General features: G+C 37.3%; 1 protein-coding gene across 1 annotated transcript in view; it reads right to left on the bottom strand.

The window, feature by feature from the left end:
• The window catches only part of LOC120626428, a gene marked incomplete at its 5' end in the record, with an annotated part of 160,841 nt that extends 142,757 nt beyond the window's left edge, over positions 1-18,084 (bottom strand). The window contains one exon of the mRNA XM_039893952.1: positions 17,698-18,084. Within this exon, the coding sequence (XP_039749886.1) occupies positions 17,698-18,084 (387 nt within the window). The remainder of the gene's footprint in view (positions 1-17,697) is intronic.
• Positions 18,085-20,638: the final 2,554 nt, after the last annotated feature.

The raw sequence follows: 20,638 nt of genomic DNA, 5'->3' as shown, positions 1-20,638 counted from the left end.
CACCAACCGAATGAATGCATTCGCTGGTTTTATTGGCGTTCATTATTTTAATAAGCGGCAAAACCCGCGACACCCGCTTACGAAACTTTAATACAATTGACTACAATAATTTGGAAATACCTATTCACGACTTCTTTAACAATACGATGAAAAGGTTCAATATAATAATTTCGGCATCGATGGTATGAGAGCCATGGCTTAATTGTCAAATTCCGCAAATGCCTGACAGTTGCATTCAAATGCTGCCAGTGCCGAACTTTTTATTTGCATTTCATATACATAATCGATTGTTTTTAAATTTTTTTATTTTACTACAAGTTAGCCCTTGACTGCAATCTCAGCTACTGGTAAGTGATGATGCAGTCTAGGATGGTGTCGGACTAACCTGTTAGGGATATGGCAGTTATACCAAACCCAAACTCGGTTTCTACGTTTCTAGTGTTGGCACCACAAGACATCCACAGATTATTTTACTGTGCATCTTATAACCTATTTATGAAGGAGTTTGTAAAAATTTCATTTACTTTTTGATCAATAGAGCATTTTACTAATGAAGTTAAACTTCTTTAGCGGCGCGGCGTTAGGAAAAAATCATGGTAGTGAAATTATATGATCTCAAATTTTCATGTTTATTGAAACTGGAGATAACTAGATAATGCGTTATAATAAAATTTTCAATGTATTAAATACCTTTTTAATATTGTTAGTGCCATTTCCTCTACAAACGTAAGATAAGGCGTAACATAAAATTTTTGAAAAGATTTTTATCTTTTTACGCCAAAGAAGTATAACTTCTAACGCGTGTACATAAGCACACACACGATTTTTTTGTATTTAGATAGATTGCCATGTAAATTTCGCGACATACAATTGGAAAAACCTATTACCACAACTAATTCAGCCGACAGCCGACTGGCGCAGTGGGCAGCGTCCCTGCTTTCTGAGTCCTTGGCCGTTGGTTCGATTCCCACAACTGGAAAATGTTTGTGTTATAAACATGATTTTTTTTCAGTGTCTGGGTGTTTATCTGTATATTATAAGTATTTATGTGTATTATATTCATTAAAAATATTCAACAGCTATCTTAGTACCCATAACACAAGCTACGCTTACTTTGTGGCTAGATTACGATGTGTCTATTGTCGTAGAATATTTATATTTTCTTCAATTCTACAATACTGTATGAGCTAGAAACAAATCAAACAAATTTTCCAAAGTTGTTACCGTACGCTCCCGAAAAGTTTAAGGTAAGTAAATCGCAGTTCTCCTGACGATCATTTTCTTTGCAATACTTCGCAGTGTATTTATGGTCATCATTACTACTAACACGAGAAGAGCATTATTGCACCATTAAAATGCGTTTTAAGCTAAATCGGCTCATTACGTATTAACTGCTAACACTTCATTTTGTAACTTTGACTTATCGACTCAATACGTTTTCATTTGAAAAGATAGCTGAGGATTTAGATTATCAAGTTAAATTTAAATACGAAACGACCTTTTGACGACCTCCCTGGCGCAACGGTGACCGCTGTGAATTTAAGTAGGAGGTCCCGAGTTCGATTCCCGGCTGGGGCATTTTGGGAATTTATTATTTCAGAATTTTCTCCGGTCTGGTCTGGAAGGAGGCTTTGGCCATGTCTAGTTACCGTGCCGCTTAGTGATTAAGTGTTCCGCTACGATATAGTGTAGAAACCGATTAGAGGTTATGACTAGCATACTCCCTGACAATTTAGTCCCTAACATCTTAGACAGCATCATCACTTACCACCAGGTGAGATTGCAGTCAAGGGCTATCCTGTAGTGGAATAAAAAAAAATAATAGGTACTAGGACTTTAGGTACGATATGATTTTTAAATAAAACCAATCCATTGTAGTAGCTAGTAGGTATGTACATATTATGTATGTATATACTTTATCGTACACCAAAGAAAATTGTTAATAAATAATTAATAATATAAATCAACATAGGTACAATATATTTTGACAAAAAAACTATTTTATAAAACACTTATAAAAAACAATTAGCTTTGTATGATCGATGAATTCGTGGGGAATGTTCACAGATATATTTGATGAAAATCGGTCCAAGATGGCGTATTACATATTTTTTAACAACTCCATCAATATTGGTATCAAATGAAAGGACTTCGTTAGTAGTGTACTGCACACTATTTAAATATTTGGTTTTCTGGGGCTTATATTTTAAATTTATACAGAGTTAAAAAAAATATACGAGAAAGCTCTCGGCCTTTTGTTGTTTACATTAAAACTAACAACTTTTATTCTACAACTTTTTTTTGTCTCCATAGTTTGTGAAATATTAAATATTGAATGTTACATAGATACTCTACTCGTAACTACTCTGTAATATAACACTGGCAACTGACAGCGCGCAAAACACGCTTCTATCGTACGGTCACTGACCCGACTGACACGGTTACACAGTGTAATGTCACTTTACAGAATAACATTTTATTAATTTATTTGTACGAAATAAATGAACACTGTAAGAGTCTGAAAACAAAAGTTGTTAGTTTTAACGCTCTCAACTCCCGCAAGATAGAAAAATGATTGTAAATGTTGATGTTGGAAAAGAGCACCTACTGAGATTCTTGCCGGCTCATCTCACTAGAATCTGCTTTCCGAACCGGTGGTAGAGTCACTACAAACATACTTACTTGACGTTTCAAAAGTGCTTATAAAGTAGGCCTACTTGAAATAAATGAATTTGAATTTTGATTTCTTTTTGAATGAAGGAACAACAAGACTGGGAGCTTTCTGGAATTTATTTAACCCTGTTCTACGTTTAATGCATTAAGCACCGCGCAAGCGAACCTAAGAACGCGAGCAAGTGTTACGTAACAATCTGTAACGCCACCGTTTAAAAGTAGTTTACATTACGACCACGCTATTTATCTGTTTACACTATGCTACTATGCTAATTAATTAATAATCTGCATATTGAATTAAATCGCCGTATTATAAACGTTTAGCTGCACAGCTCTACAGCAAAGTTAAGAGAAGGCTATATTTGCGCTAAAACACTGTTTTAAAGTTATTATACTTTACGTCTTAGAGTCCATCGCCCAGGGGCGGTTTGGTATATTATTTTAATAAACTTAAAAAGCAGAAATTAGATTGGCTATAATTTATGTTGCCTGATGTTGCAGCTGATGTTATGGTTGTTTTCACGGCGTATTTTTTATTACAACTTACAGTTATATCTTTAAAATAATAAATAAATAAACAATGACAATACACACATCGCATCTAGCCCCGAAGTAAGCGTAGCCCTTTTTTCTGGGTACTAAGATGACTGATGAATATGTTTTATGAATAATTTACATAAATACTTATAATATAATGATAAACAACCAGATCAAACATTTTCCAGTAGTGGGAATCGAACGCACGGCCTTGGACTCAGAAAACCGGGTCGCTTCCCACTGCGCCAATCGGCCGTATTGATCTCATTATCATTAAATGAAAAATATTTTTTCAACAACTAACATACTATAATACCACATCGATTTAGCACCCCCTTTTTAATAAAACGCTAAATCGCCACATAAATTGCCGTCTTCGATGCAACAGGTTTTTGTTTCGTGAATATTTCGCACTTGTCCTTTATTCGTACACACCGATGTATGTATATGAGCTTCTTTATTCCTCTGTAACTTCTAAATGCCCGAGCAGATTTGGGTGCGTCAGGCATTTCATTAAGAATTACAGAATCCTCATACGCAGTGTATTGTGTTCAAAAACCGGGAAATCGCCCCGCGCACGTCTCACTTTACACACGCGGAATTTTGTTAGCTCACAAACTTTTTCCCATTTTATTATAAGCGTTTAGAACATTAGAGGTAAAATAATTGTCAACTGCTAAATGGTATTAGGTGACTAACCGTTTGTTCGAGAAACACTACTAAACTGGAGGAACATTCAGAAACCGAGAGTTACTAATTTTATGGTATCAGGTAACGTTAGGATCCTAACATAATCCTGAATCACACTGCTTATTTTTGGCATCGCTTAGCGTCAGGGCAAAGCCCTCCACAGGAAGAGACCCCAAAAATTCAGCAGTTATAAATTCCCAACTTGCCACAGCCCGGGGATTGATCGTGGGACCTCCCACTTAACACCACAGCGTTCACAATTGCGCCATAGTGGTCTTCAAGATCTTAGTTTAAAAAGTACATTTTCTAGTAGATACTTTTATTGTCACTGTATGAGTGAATCATTTTGTTGTTTTTACCTTTTGTTACGCACAGTCTGTAAACAGCTTTACAGCGGTCGTTGACCCTACCTGCCCTGCGAACGGAAAACAGGTCCTAGACACAGTGTGCAGGTAACCGGGAGTTACTACACTTGGCGTCGTCTGCGCACCGAGGGATTTTGAGAGCCCTTTGCGAGCTTATGCGGGATACAGTGACCTAAGTGTAATGATGACCTGGCTTATTCAGCGATGAGCTGTAGTCTTATTACGGTTTTGGATTCGATTTCTTACTCGGCTGAATTTGAGTAATTCCAAATTAATTTATTTCAATAAGCACTTTAGAAATGTCAAGTCTGTCTGCTTGTATTGACTCTACCACCGGTTAAGAAGGCAGATTCTACCGAGAAGAAACCGGCAAGAAACTCAGCAGCTCTTTCCAACATCAACTATACTTAATTAATTTGCAATAGTTATACGTTTCTTAACTATTCGTTTTTCTTTTTAGTTTTCCTAATCCTAAGGTCGCCTGGCAGAGATCGCTACTTAGCGATAAGGCCGCCTTTTGTATCCTGCTTCATTCTTCATGTTCGTTGTTTTTTTTTTGTCTCGTTTTTCTGAGTGGTGTACAAATTAAGAGTATAAATAAATAAATAAATAACTTTATCAGGATATACCCAAAGTAAGCGTGGCTTGTGTTATAGGTACTAAGATAGCTGATGAATATTCTTGTTAATAATATACCTAAATACCCATAACATGCAGACAAACACCCAGACACTGAAAAACATTCATGTTCATCTCACAAACATTTTCTAGTTGTGGGTATCGAACCCACGGCCTTGGACTCAGAAAGCAGGGTCGCGACTGCGCCAATCGGCCGTCAATGCGAACACTGATTGCGTGGTTTTCCCTTCTTTCTAGAAGCATCTATTTATAACAGTATTAACTGTTGCCCGCGGCATTACAGCGTCGGGGCAGCGTGCTCATATTATAAATATGCGTGCCGGGGATAGAACTCTGTCCCCCGATAGGAAAAATGAAGTCCTGACCACTAGCCTATTACTTACTTTTTATTCCACTACAAGTTAGTCCTTGACTCACCTGGTGGTATGTCTGCAGACTAACACGGTTGCGGGCTAACCCGTTAGCGAGTATGGTAGTCATATACCTAATTGGTTTTTACGCGACATCGCAGCGGAACGCTAAGTAGATTAGCGGCACGTCTTTGCCGGTAGAGTAGCAGCTAGCAGGCCTAAGCCTCCCACCAGACCAGACCAGACCAGACAAAATTGCCCATGTTGGGAATTGAACCCGGAACCTGCTTAAATTTACAGCCCTCACCGTTGCGCCAGGGAGGTCGTCAAAAATTACTGCTACATTATTAAGAATAGCTTCCTCTAAATTAAATCAGACATATGAAAATCTTGATTTATTATCGTCGTGCGTCTTTATTATGAAGTCAGTGGTCTCTAATGCCGGTTTATTTTTGCAACCATCAGTCCGTCGACGCAGGAAACACATAGACAGTATATAATGTAAACGTCTGCTAATTAGATTGCGCTGCACACGTGTGACCCCGCAACCTGCACCGACCGAGTATGCCTACTTGCGGGCTTTCCGCACAACGCTCGGCGGTCCGTGCGGTGAGCAAATTTTGCGGAAAATATACTCCTGATAGATCACTTCTATACTGATGGAAAAGGAAAGGACAAACAAATACACTTTCGCGTTACGCATCGCGTTATATTTGGTTATAACTTATTGGTTGTTTCTTTTTAATTTAAATTAATTTTAACTTTAATTATGTTTGGTTTAGGACATTACAATATATATATATATAAAAAGAAGTGTGTGGGTATGTTCCGTATAGGCTCCGAAACGGCTGGACCGATTTCAATGAAACTTTCAGGGAATCTCCGGATTGACCTAGCGAGTAATCCTGTAAAGTTCGGTGACGATCGGAGCACTCCTATTTTTAAACTGTCAAACTGTCAAATACAGCTTTTATTTACTATGATGATATTCTATTGTTGGGTGTACATGGGTGTAGATAATGATCTTCACCCGCTTGAGAAGAGAATAGAAGAGAATGAATACGGAGAGAAATAAATGATTTAATATATTATGAGACTTAAATTAAAAATGTAATGATGTACAACAATAAACTTTTATTGTTTAAATAAAATAAAGCAAAATCTGGCCCGGCGAAGCGGGCTGGGTACGCTTGTTATAATATAAATCTTTAATACGTTTCAAAATAACTTAATCATTATATTTTGTTGTGAAATAACTTACTGGAAACTAATACCTTATAAAGTTTTTATTAGTATAATTTATTTTCTTGTGTATCGTTTTTTTTTTTACTACGACAATACACACACCGCCATCTAGCACCAAAGTAAGCGTAGCTTGTGCTATGGGTGATAAGATGACTGATGAATATTTTTTTATTATGAATAATATAGATAAATACTTATAAAATACATATAAACACCCAGACACTGAAAAACATTTCCGTTCATCACACAAACATTTTCCAGTAGTGGGAATCGAGCCCACGGCCTTTGACCCAGAAAGCAGGGTCGCTGCCCACTGCGCCAATCGGTCGGTTGAGAACTCAATACGCGTATACCAGAAAAATCTATACGCTGCAAAAATAGTGTTAATCTTTATAATCCTCACCAAACAGATCGTCCACAATAAACTCCTCCGGAGAACTTGACTTCAAAATGAACACTTGCTTGATTATGCAACTTTCTATGGTATCATAGAAAACCCTTTCAAAATGCCCGAGTAAATAAAGAATCAACATCATAATCAGTATGAACTTATTACCGATCCGCTACAGGGCAAATATTAATCTGATTGTGTAAGATATATTAAATTTTTTAATAAATAAATAAATATACTACGACAATACACACATCGCCATCTAGTTCCAAAGAAATCGTAGCTTGTGTTATGGGTACGAAGATGACTGATATTAAATAATATACATATAAACACCCAGACACTGAAAAACATTCATGTTTTTCAGACTTTGTACTGGCGAGTGCTGTGCCGATTAAGAAGGGTTTAGGCCCTAGTCCACCCTTCGGCCCAGGGAAGATCAGTGGACTCCACACTTTTGAGAACATTATGTAGAACTCTCAGGCATGCAGGTTTTCTCACGATGTTTTCCTTCACCGTTGAAGCAAGTGACATTGAATTGCTTCAAACGCAAATAACTAAGAAAAGTTAGAGATGCGTGCTGGGATTCGAACTCGGCCTCATTGTGTAAAGGAGGAGATGATGATATAGCGAATTTAAGTTGTATAGAAAATCTCGCCTAGACTATCCTCTTGAAGCCAAGTATAACCGGAATAAGACTGCAAGTATCTGTGTCGAAAAGAGGTCGAAAATGCCGAGTGTCGCGCCAACGTGTAGTATCCACCGATCCGCACTGGGCCAGCGTGGTGGACTACGGCCTTAGCCCCTTCACATTACAGGAGGAAACCCGTGCCCTGCAGTGGGCCAGCAATGCGTTTATATTATAATGATGATGATATAGCGGAATACATATCCTCTTGAAGCCAAGTACAACTGTAATAAGGCCGCGAGTAACTGTGTCGAAAAAAGGTCGAAAATGCCCTGTGTCGCACTTAAAACCGCTCGAATCGAGATAGCAAAGTGTTGAACAACGCTGTGCCCTTGAGCGTATCCGCCTACGCAGATATCGATTTTCACGCACGTTGTAGTGAGTACGGCTTCGCGCGTGCATCGCCATCCATACATCTGTCGTAATCACAGCGATGGGAAATTTTCCTGCATTGTAATCTCAAGAGATGAACCACTCGTCCAACAGCTGGGGACTGGTCTCGTCTCTTATTGGGACACCTTAACTTTTAATTTTTTTTTTATAAGTTAGCACTGCAATCTCACCCGGTGGTATGGCATCTTTAATATAGCTCAACTAGCCCAGACTTGTCCGCGATATTTTTTTTCATTTTCGCTGAAATTAAAAGATATCCCGCGACCGCGTACGCCTATCTCCAGCAGGACCACAAAATAAGTTGCATGATTTATACGTCAGCAAGTCACAATCAGACAGGAATACATACTCTCAAGTTTATAATTATATACCAAATTCAAATTCAAAATTTCTATTCATGTAGGCCTGTAGATGTAGATGCAAGCCTGTTAGTTGGATTACCCATACTACTAAAGTCTGCGTTTAGTGCAACTGGTAAAATATCCTGATTTATATATCTTCCCTGTAACTTCCGTCTGACGGGTGCACTGGTGAGCTTTTGAAATTTCATAGGTTCCGGGTTTTTTCCCCGGCAGGAACAATCTGAGTAAATTCAAAATTCAAATCCAAATTCTAGATTTCTTTATTCATGTATTGTGGCACTTATGAAGCGTTCATACATATATGTTTATATAATTGTAAGGGGAAGGTGATAACTTCGTTCGCCAATTAAACCTACACCTACGAGGGTTCCAAACGCGCCCTGGTCTAAGAAGAGCCCACAACAAACTAAGCCAGGTATTTTTTTTTTGTTATCACCATCTCACAGTTAATTTATATTAAGCTATGAAGCTAGAGCAATTCACACTCACGCTTTTTTATCGTTCAAGTAATCCTTAATATTAAAATAGGATTTTTCTGTAAGCTTACGTTTTTTTTACAATCTGTTTTAAATAATAATAACTGATTTTACGTGACATCGTACCGAAACGGTTAATCGATTAGCTTTGTCGGGTGGTAACTAGCACCACTATTACGACTATTACCACATGTAAGTAATAATAAGCGGGGCGGTGGGCTTAACGTACTCTCCTAGACACGTGGTTTGACATCGCCACGGCCCTAACTCCGGGCTGGTATTGATAATTCCTTAACAGATATACACAATACCTCAGTGATTGGCCCGACCAGGGATTCGAACACAGGACCTCTTAATCCGAAGTTAAACGTGCTAACCACTAGACTATCATGTATACCTAAATAGTTGTCTCCGTCTAAGATGTTCGTAAAAACAATAACCATGGAACGTTGAGAAAGTGGGAGCAATTTTAAATCGATATCGACTGTGTTTTACGTCATCGTTTTTGTTCGATAATGAAGATTGCGCGAGGCTGGATTGTTGACGTGTTTCTGAGATTACGCTGCACTACTTTTACGTAGTTCTTTTAATGTAATTAAGGATCTAAAAACGTTTAGTGCATTGGCCAATAGTGCATATGACGTAGGTACACTACATTATTTCTAGCATGTCTTATTACGTAAACAAAATTTCAATTACTTTTTAGTGTAAAGATAGTTTTGAAAATATTAATAAACTAGTTTTACCCTGCCACGCTTCGCTGTGGCACAATTTTATGGAATGGATGTGAAATGAGAAACAAAAAAAAGAATACATTACATATGTCAGCGAGTGTTTTTCTCGCTTTCGGCAGATGGCGCGGTCACTGGTAGCAAAAAATAGATGAAAACAATCCTTGATGCGGATTATTATCATACTAAAATTTCAGCGAGATCGGTGCAGAGCTTTATGAGTTTTTGAAGCGTACACAAACGTTACCATAGACAATATCTCTTTTTATTTTATTTGTTTTTATTTAATTTCACAAATTTATTTTTCTTTTATTTTTAAAACATATTTCACACGAAAAAGTAATCATTTAAGACAATTTAGAAAAAATACACTTTATCCGTTATATATACGAGTATAAGGTAAGATATATATTGGATAGAAATAGCGATACTTCGCGGAATTCCATGAGATATACTATGAAAATTAAGCTTAATATGCTAGACTAAGAATAATTATTAAGGCTTAACAATTATTCATTGTAAAGTCAACATCTCCTAAAGAGGCTCTGTTGTCTGAGCGAAACGTGTGTAGAGGAGAGGGTACATTGCCGAAGATCTGTTGTGTGTGGAGTATAAAGATTGAAGATAATAAATTACACAGTACAGATTACAAACAAATATTTAATTTGATCAGCTTTTATAATTTTTTACCACTGGTGGAGTACACTTAAATTATTTTGCATATGGCTTAGATCGGATCAGTCGCGTGCACTGAGTGTCTTCCCAGGGTATGCATACAGCGGGAGAATTGCGTAAAACAACAAAAATCGTCCTCCAATAAAAGCATATATGAAGTGCACGCCACTGGATCGGATAGATTAAAGGAGCTATGTTTGACGATAAAAATCATATGTGCATTTATGTTGGTATTAAAAACGACTTGATTTTGTGCATATAATTTCCCATTCAATGAACCTATATAAAAATTTAAAAAACTTTCAATTTTCAATATTGCGTACATTATTCTACTAGTCAAACCTTTTCATTTGATACGCATTTTCAGGGAGCTGTGAAAAAATATGTAAGTGTATTAATATTAATATCGGTCGGTCGGAAAATCGGTCATAAATTTTGGATCAAGCAAATCACAGCTTAGAACGCAGGTACAATTTGGCGGCCTTATCGCTACATAGCGATCTCTTTGTAGAAACATGGCTGTTAGTACAATACATACACTAAAACATAAATACACGGGTAAAAAATTGGTTGCCTGTAAAGTCGGTATACGGGCGAAAGTTTTACGTGACAACGACTTTGAGTGGTAAAATAATTTTAATGTGAATATTCATTCGTATAGTAGGAAGAAGGATGAAATAATAGTAACAATTTAAAACATTTATTTATACAAAGAATTATATTTAAAACATTTTATTTTTACCTTTACACATACATACGTATTTATATACAAATATATATACAATAACTTGCAATACATTTGCGTACAATGAAACAGCGTTTACTACAAAGGGACGCGTGCCTTTCACTTTTTATGTCTGTCGCTCTCGCTCTTAGGCGGGCTAACCATGCCCGAGTGGAAGGGACGCGTGCCTCTCACTCGCTCTCATTGTGAGCGCATAACGTGAGCGGAGCGTAACGCAGTTTCTTGAAGTGTCACCCGGCAAACCAATTTATAAGACGTTGTCACGTCAAAAATACATAAACAAATACATACATATAATACAATCCTTGAAACATAAAAGGTTTACTACGATACGTCGATACTATCTGACAGACGTATAGACAAATAGGCGTGGCATTTTTTGGTAAGCATTACCTCGTTATTTTTATTCAGACAGCAAAGACCTCGCGCAAAGGCGGGGCGAGTCAGTTAGTCGCATTCTGAGGCAATGAGACGATCTTCAATTATCGGTATGTATTCGTAACTAAAGTTGCAAAAGAGGAAAAAAAGGTCGAGTAACATTTTGTGTTACAAAAATACAATCTCTAAGTGATGCATCGAGATACATTACGTAAGTGCGCTCACTATTCCGTTCTCGTAAGTCGGAATAGCCCAAGAGCTGGTGGAAATTATTTCAGTATGTGCCAGCTAAAAGCCCAAGTTTTAGTATAGTGCCCTAAGCCTCACTTTAGCCTAGGGACTAAAACCCTCTCTCGGCTCGAACTAACAAGAACTGCACTCTCTGAATTCTGCTCAGGGGCTGGACTCAGCGTTCTTGAAAATACCGCAGGTTATAAGGTTAATAATAACATTAAGCTGATCAATGTCCCACTGTTGCACCGAGCTTCTTGGCAGAGCGAGCAACGTGATGCCTTTTGCGAGAAAAATGTACGTTTTTTGACGCGTGCTGAGTAAAATCCAATTCAGTAGATTTAAACCAAAAACACCTTAATCCATTTTTTTTTTTAATTCCGGTTATTCGAAAGAAGTCTATAAATGATTAATACCTTATTCATTTTATTGAATTTCAGTAGTAACGCGTAATATTTAGTTTTTGAAGTTTCTGTTTTGAAGAGTTTTTTTTTAGTTAGTTGAAGGAATGTTTCGTGGATTATTTTTTTAGTATGGAAACGATATCTAAATTTTTTTTTAATAACAAAAGATTACTCTCATCTTCTTCCCTTCTCGAAGCTATGAAATACTTCTGATGTAACGTCATATTAACTTTTTATAACACGTTTTCAAACAATGAAATCTACCAGTTACTAGGCTGTGATAGAATCGCTTCGAAAAAAACTTTAAGCTCTTAAAACTTTAAACACTTGTCCAAAATTTCCCACCAGCTCTTGGAGCAGCAGTCGTAACCGGCATTGCCTAATAACAAAGTGAATTTAATATGCTAATTTAGTAATGTTACATTATATTACATTACATTACATTACTCTCGTGATCCGTCTAAAACATCTGATTATTCTTCTTTATATGCCCTTTTGTTTTTATTTTATCGTACCGACAAAAAAAGGTTCATTAGCTTAAAAAGGTTTCATACCCGCGTTAGGTTTCATGCTCTAATTATCTAAAAGTTTTATTGAGTTTTCCTATTTGTTGTGAAGGTCTTCACCGTTTTAGCCTAAGGTAATTGGGAGTTCTAATAAACCGGTTTATATTTTTGTATTTGCTGATCGACTGCCAAAGAACGGTCATTGGTGCCAGCAGCGACTGGCATTAATGTTTATCTCGAAGGGAGTGAATATTTTAATTACATCGCATTACTCGCAATAATTTACCACATCGTTCAAATTTATTTAACAATAGAGACCTTTGTAAACGATTTTGAAAATAACATCAAAGCCATCTTTAGTAAAGAAGCATGGCGTTATATTACACATTCATGACATAAATTTTCGATATACCGTTCTCTTATTCTACCTTATCGCTCGAATTAATATGACATTGGTTACCGGAGATATGGAAGTTTTTCATTAAAGCAATGAAATATCATTAACTTTAACAGTTGCAGGTTTCCTGCATGGCTGAGAGTTTTCAATAGTGTTATCAAAGGCCTGTAAAGTCTATTAATTCGCACTTGGCCAGCGTGGTAAACCACGACATCACCTTTCACACATACGACCAATCTGATTCTGAGAGGCAGACTCGTGCCCTGCAGTGAGCCGTAATGGGTTGATGCAGATGACCTTCGTAAACGATTATGAAAATAACTTAGATTAAAAAAATAGCCTCCGCATAATCCATCGGCAGTTGGTTTCAAAGTCAAGAAGCAATTCGTTCTATTACACATTCATGACATAATAATTTTTATCGAATAAATATTTATTTAAAATATTATTGTACACTGGTCATTCTTTATATTCTTTTTTTTAAATAGTTTACTTTTAGAAGTTGTTATTAAATAAACATTATTATTTATGTTCTAATTATGTTCTACATACTACAGCCTCGAGGCCTTGGCCTGGTCAAGTAGGGGGCCTGACTTGTCTGTTTTGCGCACTCAATTTGTTTATTTAATGCGGTCTAGCACTTGATTGCAATCTTACATGAGTCCTGAAAGACAGTGGGTACTCATAATATGTCAGAAAGCACAGATCTCGGAAACTCATTCATTTCTTTGTAGTATTTTTATTTCAATTTTTCTACTAGTTGATTATTTTTTTTTTCATAATCCAAGATATTAATATTTTTTTTATCAATATTTTTTATATTAATATAAATATGAAGCGTGATTTTTCAACATTACCTCACTTGTGTTTTAAAATAATAATGGCTTTTATTTCAGGACAAATACCCATGTGCCCAAAAATATTATTATTATTATTTATAATATCTAAACTAAGCTAAGTTTGTATGTAACTCACTGCAAGTAACATGTATTAAGATAGACCAATTTAGTTAAAATTAATAATGAGTTATAATTTAATTACGGAAATATTCGCTTTATTTAATTTTCGGAGTGGCCTACGTAACTTTTGAGGAAAAACAGTATAAGTCGTCAATTTCTAAGAACGCATTTAAAAGTTTGGCTTGTTCTTGCAAGTATGGTACAAAAAGTCGTATGAAACGCGTGTACATTGATCATTACCTGACATTGAAAATTCAATTTACCACACTTGATTCATAATGTTCCATTGACGCATTCTGATTTACCCTCTTAGGGGCATTATAACTAATTGTTATTTTTATTAGTGTATAGAACTTTGACTTTGACTACAAATTTCAAAGTCAAAGTCAATAATCTTTGATGCGTACATTACATGAAAAATGTGCACATGGTAGTCAGATGATGCCGTTAACAATATTCGTAAACTTAGAACTAAACCTGCGAGGGTTCCAAACACGCCCTGGTCTAAGAAGAAAGTTCAGAACCAACATAGCCGAGTGTTTTTTGCGTTTAACTCACATTGTCATTTAAAGTTATTAGAAGAGCAAGCCGGTTGGAGCAATAATTTACACGCAAGCTTTTTTATCCTTCAAAGTATAAGGTACTTACGGACTATAAGATAAAGTTTAATACAAACTTTGAACTTTTAAAGAGACATCTCCAAGATGTCAATGGGTAATTTAATGTAGAATTGTAAGCAATTTCCTTTAAACGAATTATGTATTTTAATGTAACCTAGTATATTGCACTGTAAGTTTATTCTACTTCTAATGTTCAAATTGTTATGAGCATCCATGAGATTGTCAAATATGTATTGGCAGGGGTGTAAAGGGTAGACTAGTAACAGTAAGCCTTCCCAACCGTAGACCTCACCTGCCCGTGGTGAACCCTGCTGAGTTACCAACGAGGCTCTGACGACCGAACGATGGTGGTATAACCATACCTTGTCCAGCTGGTCCAAAATCAACAGGCTGTTAACAGGCAGCAGCGTTATCGGTGCGAAAGGACCAGCACTGCGATCGTCAACCCATATGCCAAGCGTGGTGACCATTGGCATAACTTTGCTAGGGAAGTAAAGGCCAACTAAAGCCCGGCGGACACGCCTGGCTCGGACAGCGGCTAAAAGAGTCGCTGGAAGCCGCTGGAAACAAGCGACCCGGTACCGTGAATTTGGAACTCCCTACAAAAGACTTATGTCCAGCAGTGGACTTCATATTTTAATTTATCCTTCAAGAATGTACAGAATTTTCATTGGACACGAAATGTTTATAAAAGGCTGATAGAAGACAATGACTGACAATGACTTTACCAGGTAATTCATTTGATGAAATTTATAGGATTCTCATTTTCAACTATTGTTCTGATATTTTTAAAGGTAAGATTCGTAGTCCCAGCCTAAATAAGCCAAATAATACTTTTGAGTTAGATATATTTGAATAGGGTAACACAGGAGATTATATAAGTCCGTTTAAATATTCAACAGTGGGATTACAAATGTAAATGAATATCGTAGATTATTCGGTCCGTTATTACATGTACATTTCTAGCCAAATTACCAACTTAAAAGGTGTAATGAATATTTTTACAAGAATTCTGTGATTTGTAAAAAAAGTTGTATAATGGATTCTTAACTGAACTGAACTTACTGTTTATCGGGAAAAAAAATATCCTATATGGTGACCCGGAATATTAGCTACCACTATAAAAAGAACGGACGGACAGACAGACAGACAGACGGACAAAAATAAAATAAAAATCTGTTTTAGACTCGATCAATTACAAAGCATCGAAATTTTCAAAATATATAAATGCACAGAAATCTTCCAGTTACAGTTTTATTATAAGTATAGATAAATAATAAATGAATCCCAGTTCAGAGATTTCGAGGGGTTTCTATGTAAAGGAATCCTCATATTCTGAAAGGAATCTGGAGTGAAGAAAATTCCTGTACCAACTTACTCCCTCTGTCCTATGAGACAGGAGGACTGTAGGTAGCAGTGCGGTAGACCGAGGATGATTATACGACAAGTAGAAAAACTGCAAAAAATTGGATAAAACCAGTTAAGACGGCCCAGACCAAACTTTTCCATACTGCATTCGAGTTAACTTGAAAGTTATTAGAACGAATGACGCAACCGAGAACTTTGTTACAAAACGCTTTATTTAAGCCGGCGTGTGTCGGTTCCTTTCTCTTCACTATCATAAGTTCTATCGACGTTTAGTCTGCTACTTAAGTCAGCTATAGACTGGATTGGTAACACTTTTGTTCATGATGTGACCTAAGATCACGTTATTATTCGCGTCGTTCAAATTTACGTCCAGCCTGGGAATTTATGAGACATGTAGTTAAATATCATGCGGTTACTTCATTAGTTTGCCAAACAGCGAGACTAATGATAAATAATAAAAAGCTAGGTTATGAATTGAACGAACTTCAAAGCTTAATAGTAATTTACTGTGAGATGGTGATAACAACAAAATTACCCGGCTAAGTTTCAGGTGGGCTCCACTGGGCGCGTTTGGAAACCTCGTAGCTTTAGATTTCAGTTAGCGAACGAAGTTATCATCATTCCCTTACAATTATGTAATATATTAGAAATAGGAGGTCTCGCTTTCGATCCCCGGCAGGAAGAACTTAGGAATTTATAATTTCTGAATTTCCTCTGTTTTGCTCAGAAAGAAGGCTTTGACCGTGGTTAGTTGCCACATTACCAACAAAGACGTGCCGCCAATTGCCAAATGGTTTAGCGTTCCGGTACGATGTCGCTTAAAAACCATTTAGGTTATGGGTATAACCAATATAGGTGCCATAAGGTTGGGTGAAAATCGATTGGTGAAAGGTAAATGTATGCGTCGGAATGTTCTCTTCTCCATCAAACGGAAGAGTTAATTCAATCAAATATATGACATCCATAGCCATCCCGTAGTACGTATCTATAATATAAATATAACTAAACACACACACGCATACACACCCACGAACACACACACACACACACACACAACACGCACACAAGAACAACAACACATACATATAAAATACACTAATACCAAAAACACCTTAGACTGTGCCCGGTCCACTATCAGAATATCTGGTTATTATATATAAAATCATTATAATTAATTTAATATATATATATATTTGTTTTATCTATTATGTATTGCGATAATTGTATTTTCCTAATTTCACGTTGTTGTAATGGGTCCGACGGAAGGTGGCGACACTCGTAACACAAGTAACCTTAGTGCGACGGTTTAAGAACTCCTTTGTGCACAAATCAATAGAGTACCACTGTGTCCATTAGGAGATTCCTGCTGTATACATTTTTATATATGAAATAAATATATTATATTATTATTATATTATTAACTAGCCGTTGCCCCCGACTTTATCCGATTTTGTTTTTGTTTTTCGAAAGACACGTGCCTCATATATGTAGCAGCACTTTATGTATTTGGGATAGCTAAGCCTAGTGTAAAATCGTCAAACACTTTCGTCCCCTCTCCAGAGAGAACTAAGCTTAATTTCGAGATAAAAAGCTTCCTATATTACTTCTAATACCTTCAGGAATATGTGTACAAAGTTTCGTGATGATCGGTTAAGTAGTTTTTGCTTGAAAGCGTAACAAACAAACTTACATTCACATTTATAATATTACAAGTTATAAGTTAAGTAGGGATTATTTTTATTAGCCAGGATCGTCCTGTCGGTAATAATAGACCGGTCCCAGTAGAGCCGGACCGGTCTATTGTTCTTCTTTGATTAGGCGTAATTCACTTAGGCATTGCCTTGTCTTCCGTTGGTGAAAAGCACAAGACTTACCTTGACAACAGCGTCCGTGGCCATCCTCTCGAGGTCCACGTGATAGTAGTTCAGCTGCGGCACGTGCCGGCGCCGCGGGCGGATGTCGTCGTAGTACGCCACCACGTCGTTGATGGATACCACCGGGCAGTCGTCGGCGGTGCTGCAGCCACTACTCACTCCATCAACCCCACTGTCCGAGTCACCCTCGCCGCCGAAGCCCTCTTTCGAGTCGCGTCTATCCCCGAAACTGTTCTCCGAGCCCTCCTGATAACCGGACTCGTTCATCTCGTCCGGAGTGATGATTTCCGGTATCTTCGTCATATCGAACTCGTAACAGACCTCGTCGTCCATGTTTATTTCGTCAATGTCGGCCATTTTGGACGATTTGGGAAACAATTTATTTTTTTATGCAAATCGCCACTACATGATCTGTCACACGTTTACACTGCTGAAGACCTGCGGACAAAGGTATATGGTTATTTACGCATTTTTTTAAATATTTGACAATGTTATAAACGCATCATCACATCAACTCATTACCCGTACGCTACAGAGCACGGGTCTCTGCCCACAATGAGAAGCAGATTGGTGAACTTCACACAACTTTGAGAACATCATGTAGAACTCTCAGGCATGCAGGTTTCCTCCGATGTTTTCCTTCATCACTAAAGCAAGTGATCTTTTAATTACTTAATAAACGTATGAGTTACAAATAACCGTAGCATAATGTGGAAATAGTTATGCAGTATACTTTCAACCTCTGTCGTTTGATATATAACAAACCGCTGCGTAAGTTGACGTTATGCCATTGGTCCATACAGGGAGTAAAGGTTAAGAATTATACACCATATTGGGATGTAATGACATTAGTACTATCCCACTGGTTACTTTTGTGAACTTGTTTGCAGTCGGGATAAAAAGTAGCAAGTGCAAAAGATAAAGTCAATTGATCCGATAGACGACTTAAATAATCAATAAATAAAAAACAAACTTTTGCATTCATGATATAAGTATTTTCTGTACAACTTATGTTAATTACAGCCAAGTTCGTTCGTTCAAAGATGGGTATTGACTATTGGTTAATAATGGGTGTCGGCTACTTCAAAGACTCGGCATGATATTGTAGTAGAAAAAATAATAATGTCATGTTGGTACATATTAATTTGTATTTATTTTCATTTAGCATCAAAAATAGCGGGTGGTTCTGCAACCTATTTAAACTGCGCCTGCGCCACTAGATATATCATAATTATTTTTTTTACTACAAGTTAGACTGCAATCACATCTGGTGGTAATTGATGATGCGGTCTAGCGGGTCGGTGGTAGCGGGCTAACCTGTTAGGGAGTATAGTATTCATACCCCAAATTGGTTTGCACGCGACATCGCACCGGAACTCTAAATCGCTTAGCGGCACGTCTTTGTCGGCCAAAGCTAGCTAACTAGCCAGCTAGCTAGCTAACTAAGCTAACTAGTCACGGCCAAAGCCACCTACCAGACAAAATGATCAATCCATTTCTGGCCCACTAAAGGGCATAGGACTTAGGGCTTAGAATTAGGACGCTGGCTATTTGTAAATTGGTACACTTCACACACCTTTAAGAATGTTAAGTAGAACTCTCATGCATGCAGTTTTCCTCGCGATGTTATCCTTCACCGTTTAAGCCAGCGATATTTTAAATTTCTCAAATTAAAAACGTACATAACTCCGAAAAGTTAGAAGTACCGGGGATCGAACTCGGTTACCCCGAAGCTCTAACCACTAAGCTATCACCGCTTAGATATATATGCCACAGGTATTTCGATACTCGTATGACTTTCGCTCTCTTCCAAGCGACCGACATATTGACCTCGTCTGCGTTCTAGCCCGGGATCGGTACAAGTTTTTAGGGTTCCTTCACAAGAATAAATTGCCTATTGCTAATTATATCGTTTAAATAATAATAAATATTTATTAATCACAATAAATAAATTACAACATACTACAACAAGAGGACAGAGAAAAAGAAAAAAAAATATATAATAATTTAGGCGTATGTTGCTTCGTTGTGGTCAACGGGTCACTTAATCAGCTCTGTGCCGCAGCACCATGGCAGTAAATGCCAAGTAATAGTTTCGTTAACATTCCTTCCTATATTCGTAGACCTACCGATATATAAGTAAGCAACCCACAACGCTGACAAACCAGATGCTTATGGAACTATTATCATGTTGATAATCGAGATATAGTGCTTCAAGGGACCGAACCCGGGACCTAACACGTAAAACCGGGCTCTCACCGCTGGGCCAGAGAGGTCTTCAAAATAAATAAAAAGATATTTACACACATTTGTTGTAACGGATTATATGTAAAAAAAACACTGTAATAACAATTAATGTAAGTTATTAAGTCCATTAGACTGTGACGCTATGTTACGATACACTAAAACGTCTCTGCAATTGCGAGCGTGCAAATCGCATACCTACAACGAACACAGGTGATAGTGATAACGCCGGTGACGTCACACCTTGCCTACGCAGTATATTGTAACAATACTTCAAAAAAACTGGCCAGCAAAAAATAAAATTTTAAGTATTACATTTTGGTAATGAACCCTCGTGCTTTTCGTATTCGGACTTAACTTTTTTTTTTACCAATAATCAAGAATTCCTTATAAATTGGTGGTATTTTATAACAACCGGTTAGAGTGCGACAGGTGGAAGCCGCTGCACTGTTAGAACGTACTCTACACTGGTAACACCGACGTTGAGGTACAACACCAAAGATGCACACAGGCCAATAAAAATGTAACAACTGAAAATATTATTTCGCTACACTTTATACAAAAACTCATCAGATTACATTCCACTACAAGTTAGCCTGACTGCAATCTCAACTTTCAATCTCACTTACCATAATGCTGCAGTTAGCAGGCTTACCGGGAACCCGGGAACTCACAGCGCTTACGACTGTGTCACGGC

This window comes from Pararge aegeria, chromosome 9 (assembly GCF_905163445.1).
Source record: "Pararge aegeria chromosome 9, ilParAegt1.1, whole genome shotgun sequence".
Classification (NCBI taxonomy): domain Eukaryota; kingdom Metazoa; phylum Arthropoda; class Insecta; order Lepidoptera; family Nymphalidae; genus Pararge; species Pararge aegeria.
The sequence above is the reverse complement of the archived record's forward strand: the minus strand, read 5'-3'. Positions and strand labels throughout refer to the sequence as shown.